This window comes from Erythranthe guttata, chromosome 5 (assembly GCF_056151865.1).
Source record: "Erythranthe guttata isolate IM_541 chromosome 5, IM_541, whole genome shotgun sequence".
Classification (NCBI taxonomy): domain Eukaryota; kingdom Viridiplantae; phylum Streptophyta; class Magnoliopsida; order Lamiales; family Phrymaceae; genus Erythranthe; species Erythranthe guttata.
Genome location: NC_142537.1, coordinates 14,014,087 through 14,020,174, shown reverse-complemented (window position 1 = coordinate 14,020,174; position 6,088 = coordinate 14,014,087). Strand labels below are relative to the sequence as shown.

The 6,088-nt window shown below is 33.2% G+C and overlaps 1 protein-coding gene across 1 annotated transcript; it reads left to right on the top strand.

Annotated features, from left to right (window-relative positions):
* The first annotated feature begins 1,418 nt into the window (after positions 1 to 1,418).
* LOC105954502 (uncharacterized) lies at positions 1,419 to 4,364 on the top strand. Its single transcript, XM_012978172.2, has 4 exons — positions 1,419 to 2,021; positions 2,908 to 3,144; positions 3,254 to 3,471; positions 3,738 to 4,364. The coding sequence occupies exons 1-4, from the start codon at positions 1,782 to 1,784 to the stop codon at positions 3,916 to 3,918; spliced, it is 876 nt and encodes a 291-aa protein (XP_012833626.2). The 5' UTR covers positions 1,419 to 1,781; the 3' UTR covers positions 3,919 to 4,364.
* The last annotated feature ends 1,724 nt before the right edge of the window (positions 4,365 to 6,088 follow it).

The following is a 6,088-nucleotide window of genomic DNA, read 5'->3' as shown; positions in this document are numbered from 1 at the left end:
GAAAATATACTATTGTCCCGCAAGGGATGACCTAGCGGTTGGAGCAAGTGAGCCGGTGTTAATTGACTCAGGTTCGGATACCCTTGCCAATTGTCCTTAGGTAGAGTTTGTCACACATGATCAGCCTAGTGTGATTTACATCTCTCGTATGGTTTGCAAGCAATTATACGATAGTGTAGATTTACCCAGATCATCTATATGGTTGACTGCAGGTTCCTTAATTAAAATAATAATAATAATAATAATAATAATAATAATAATAATAATAATAATAATAATAATAATAATAATAATAATAATAATAATAATAATAATAATAATAATAATAATAATAATAATAATAATAATAATAATAATAATAATAATAATAATATTAAATTAACAATAAAATTGTATAGTTAAATCAAGATTTTTAATCTACTCTTCCAACATAATTGGTGTAAATTGCAAACATTAGCATACAAGTGCACATAAAATTAAATTCCAAACCCACAATTTATACATATTAATCTAAGTACTAGAATCCTCATAATTAAATTTTATCCACAGAACAATTAGAGAAAGATTACCAGGAGTTTAACTAATTATCAAATCTAAGAAAACAGTAAATTAACTTTCCAAAACCGCTAGCGTAATCGGAATTCTACATCATTGTCCATATGATGCTTTCGGTCTTAAACTTGGGTTCGGGTCCTAGAGCGCATTACATTACTTCCATATAGCGTCGGAGGATGATATTCTTCGTGTTGGATATAAATTTTATGATGTTCTGGAGATATCACGGGGGAGAGATGCTACTACCGGTTACATGTTACATTGCCCGAAACCAATTCAACAGTTTCGGGCAATGCAACCTCAAATTCTTTTTTTTTTTTTTTTTTTTTTTTTTGCTTTTATATTTTATAGGATAAATTACGGTCAGTCTCTATATTATGGTCAAATTACAAAACTTTCCTCATGTTTGGGTAATTACAGCCACCCCTCAACTATGTATTATCTTATGAAAAAAACCTCTCCAGAGGTAAATTTAGGAATGTTAAATTGGTAAAATCGAACCGAAATTTCGGTATGCCAACATTTCATACCGTTTACCAAACTGAATATACGATTTGGTTCGGTAAATAACCGAATTACATACATTTGATGTAAAAATATTTAAAATGAGGTGGTGGCATATATTACCCGAGAGAGATTTTTTCGTAGTCTGACCATAATTACTCAAATAAGATAGATTTTTTCGTAATTTGACCATACCTCAGGGGTGGCTGTAATTTGCACTATTTTATATTTTTTATTATTCAAATATCTATTTTTCTTGAAGTTTATGTTGAAAAACATCTGAAAAAATAAATGGACTAATTTGCAAATAGAACCCCTAAACTAAAATAGGCATGATGGTGTGGTGTCAGTTTACAAATAAATTACACAAGTCAATCTTCCCAATTCCCGTGTTTCCCTCTCCTTCTCTTCCTCCATTGCCGCATATTGCTATTTTTTGGTAAGCTCTCTTTAAAAATAAAAATAAAAAATAAAAAATAAAATTAAAATAAAAACAACAGATATATATAAAGTTGATAAACGGCTATATTTTGACTGTTGCTACAAAAATCTCAAGCCCCCTCAATTCGGTGGGGGCCCCAAATTTTATTTTTTCTTCTTTTCAATTTTCGTTCAATTATTGTGACTGTGTGTCGGTTTCGATTCGATTAATTGATCAGAAATCAAACTGATTTTTTTTTTTTTGATTTTTTTTAATTAATTATTGTGTGTGTGTGTGTGTGATGACGTACAATGCCGCCGGCGACGAGGATCTTAGGATGGATCGAGAATACGTGAAATTGGAGGGCGGTGGTGATGGTTCGCCGCCGTGCGCCGCCGTAGCGTCTCGTTATTGCGGAGATGGCTGTGGATTAGGGCGGCGATCGCTGTGGTGGTGGGGGAAGCTTTTGCTGCTTGTCGTGTTTGCTGGGTTGTTCGCCGCCGTTATCTTCAAATGGATCGGACCTTTTCTCATGGATAAGGTCAATTTTCTTTCTGAATTACACTCTGTTTTTTTTTTCCTTCGTGAATTGAATTTCAGGAATTTATGTGTTTATTTATTGTACCTGCATTTGGGTATTTCATCTGTTGCTTGTGTTTCTTATGAATTGATGATGATGCTTATGATTTATGAATTGTGAGTCAATTTGTGTGTAAATTGCAAAAATTCTATTAGCACAATGTGTTAATTGTTGAAGGTATGAATGAATGAACTCCGAAAAAAATCAAATTTTCGTAATGGTTTTGAATTTAGCATATGGAGTTCTTCGACTTAATGGGTGAAAAATGAAATGGTGACCATAATGTACAAAGAAATGTAATTTACCGCCCGTTTGTTGTACTCGTCTTGTATTCTCTTCCGTCTGCAATTTGATATATTATGCTAGTAAAATTATTTATGCTGATAACATTCGTAATCAGTAATCAACGTTAGCTCGAGTAAATTGCAATTGGATGTATGGCGTTCTTACTTCTGTTTTTAATGTACATTCTATGATTGTTTATAGTTTACACGTCGTACGGCAGTTGCACAAAACATGGGAGAAGTTTTTTCTCTTTCGTACCTTAGTTTTTTGACGAGCAAATTTTAATTTACAAGTCCGTTTATTATTGTTTGTAATGGGTTTCTTGCTCATCCATTAAAAGCATAAAGTAGTATCGATTATGCTCATCCGACTCTTTGGAAGATGCTTTCTGCTATATAATAATATCTTCTTACATTGTTCATGATTTTCGATTATGCCATTCGTATTGCTATGATATGTAGGGTGCTGTCCAAAAGTGAAGTTACACGCCCGTGTGGCATTTGATCATCTTTATTGCCATAGCCTTTTTTTAACATTGGATATGATGTGCATTATTTGCCAGGGAATAATCCCGATTATAAATTGGGAGATGAAAACATTCAGCAAAACAAAGCTAGCACTTGTAGTCTTCGGTTCTCTAACAATATTTCCGTCCCTCCTTTTACCTTCTTCGCCCTCCATGTGGGTTGCCGGGATGACTTTCGGATATGCGTACGGATTTTTGTTGGTAATCGGAGCAGTTGCCATTGGTGTTTCTGTTCCATATTTCATTGGTTCGCTTTTCTATCATAAAATCCAGGTATGAAATATTTGAATTCTACATAAAATTTCTCGCCATAATTTAATGCATTCACATTTGCTATTTTATGCTCAACGTAGACGTCATTTTTTTTTCCCTTTACCTGCAGGTTTGGTTAGATAGATATCCGAAGAAAGCTTCTGTAATAAGATTAGCAGGTGAAGGAGACTCGTTTAATCAGTTCCGAGCTGTCGCATTCATTAGGATTTCTCCTTTCCCTTACATCGTATATAACTACTGCGCGGTGGCTACGGATGTCAAGTATGGTCCTTATTTGCTGGGGACTTTGGTCGGAATGGTGCCAGAGATATTTGTTACACTTTACACGTGAGAAATCTCTCTCTCTCTCTCTCTCTCTCTCTCTCTCTCTCTCTCTCTCTCTCTCTCTCTCTCTCTCTCTCTCTCTCTCTCTCTCTCTCTCTCTCTCTCTCTCTCTCTCTCTCTCTCTCTCTCTCTCTCTCTCTCTCTCTCTCTCTCTCTCCGAAATTTCCTGCCTTTTAATTCTGGTTTACTATGTTGTTAGTGACTGAAATTATTTTTCTGCTTTTCTACACAATTGGGCTGACGGGTAATTTTTTTTATTTTAAATGCAGTGGCATCTTCATAAAAACATTGGCCGATGCTTCATACGATCAGCAGTCTTTGACAGCTTCTCAGATAATATTAAACCTAGCTGGCTTTTGCTTTACTGCTACAACGACAGCAATTGTCACGCTGTACGCCAAACGAAGGTTGAAGGAACTGAAGATGGAAGAGGCTATAGTGTTAAAGTGATCTCTCGTTTTTTGTATCGAGCTTCGAATGGCAATTATGAGTTCTTAAGTATATACACATAATGTTGAAATTATATCAAGACTCCATGCATTCTTTCGAGTCTTAATCTGCACGAGGGGGCAAAAGGTAATCATAACAGCTAATCTACATTAATGTTGCAAGAGAAAGTGTAATGATCAATTTCATGTTTTTGCCATTTCTTTATTCATGTGATCATATTTTGTATAGGATTGCGATCTCGGGTTTTTATTTGTCGGGAAAATTCCAGACCGCCAATTTTACTTTAGTATATTTGGTGTATAAATTAGTCTAATTCCCTGCAAATTTTGTTGGTTTTATATTCAAAACAGAATTCTTTATCTAAATAGTGTTTAATCCATGTAAATTTAGTGCAAGAATGGTGAAAATTTTCTTGGGAAATTTTTTAGCAGCTTGCTTCATCGAAAGAATATTTGTTGGATTTTTTATTTTTTATTTCTTAAATATCGGTGTCAATAGTGACGACCTAACCATGGCTGGACGCAAGCAGTTTACGGTTAAGAGTCAGGCGTTGTTGGTTCTGAGTTGGTGGTTTTTATGAATAAGTCATCAACGGTAATTATATTGTCGCTATTATATTGTCGCTGACAGTAATTGTATACAATTACTTTCAACCACAATAATATTATTATTTTCTTTGGTTTTTTTTTTTTTTGGGTTTATTTTGTTTGATGCATTGACAGGTCAACGTAATTATATTACTGTCATTGACGGTAAAATTACTGTAAACACAATAATATTACCATCAACCACATTAATATTTGTTTTGGCCTTTTTGTTTTGTTTGATTTGTTAACCGATTAACGTAATAATATTACTGGCTACTATTGTAATATTACTATAAACGCAATAATATCATTGTGGTTGACGGTAATATTACTGTCATTACAGTAATAATACTATCAACCACATCAATATTAATTCTTTTGGCTTTTTATTTTGTTTGCATTTGTTGAACGATCAACATATTAATATTACTCTATTACACAATAATAGATATTTTTGTTGTGTTAATAGCAAAATTACTGTGCTAAACTGTTGTATAGTAATATTAACGTGTTGAACAGTAATATAGTTAATATTACTGTGTTAAATAATAGTATAGTTAATATGACGGTCAACCACAACAATATTACTATTTAAACGGGCAAAAAGATGTTGAAGAAAAAAAAATAACAAAAAAATGAAAGAGTCTACGCAGAAACCGGCGGAAAAGGCAAAAGAAAAAAAAGTCAACGTCAGAGACCTGCGACGACGGGCGAAAGACAAGTATATTTTAGTCTTTTACACACCTCTGGATAATGTCTGAATTTTTTTTAAAAGATTTTTTTATTTGGACATCTTTATCAATAATATCCCATGATGATGGACTTATTTAAAAGGTGTCCATTTCCCATAATACAATTTGACCCGCCGCCGTTGATTTTTTTTAATGAATGTCTTTTTTTGGAAAACAAAATTTCTCCAACGTTGATTTCTTTCTCTTTTTTTTTTTTTTTAACTTTTTTCCCGAACTTCTTTTTTTTTTCCGCTGTTCACTGGCATTACCTTTTTATTTTTATTTTTTTGTAATTGAACTTTTGGGATGTTTTGACAAACATTGACCGCCACACAGTGTCTAACATATTAATATTATTGTGTTAATCAGGGGCGAAACCAAGATTTTTTGGTGAGGGAGAGAGGTAAGAAATAAAGACGATGAATATAAACTTATCGAGGTTCAGAGGCAGCGGCCCCCATTTGTTTTAGGAATATCTATGGAGGAAACAACATAAATAAGTAAATATCTATGGACATTAATTAAATATAAAGTAATGTTGTAAAATAAGTCCCCTTAGCTCATTTATATATTAGTGAAATATGAATGCAATTTGTAAAAGTAAATTCAAATATTTATATAATACTTGTATATATGTATAGATGGAGAGGAAGAAGCATTATCATGATGGTGGAAGAGAAGAGAGAGAGAGAGTATTCACCAAAAGTTTGTTTTTATGCATTCACTTGTACGTTTATTTATACATTATAAAATGATGAGTCACCACTAACATTTGTCCACATTTTATCTAACATTGTTAGAAATGGCTACACATATCCTAACACTTGTCAACGGACTAAAAACCTATGTGCT

Excerpts from the sequence above, each read along its gene's own strand:
- LOC105954502 (XM_012978172.2), top strand. The coding sequence starts at position 1,782 with ATGACGTACAATGCCGCCGGCGACGAGGATCTTAGGATGGATCGAGAA. Across the intron at positions 2,022-2,907 it reads GACCTTTTCTCATGGATAAG|GGAATAATCCCGATTATAAA; the intron begins GTCAATTTTCTT and ends ATTATTTGCCAG. Across the intron at positions 3,472-3,737 it reads ATATTTGTTACACTTTACAC|TGGCATCTTCATAAAAACAT; the intron begins GTGAGAAATCTC and ends TTTTAAATGCAG.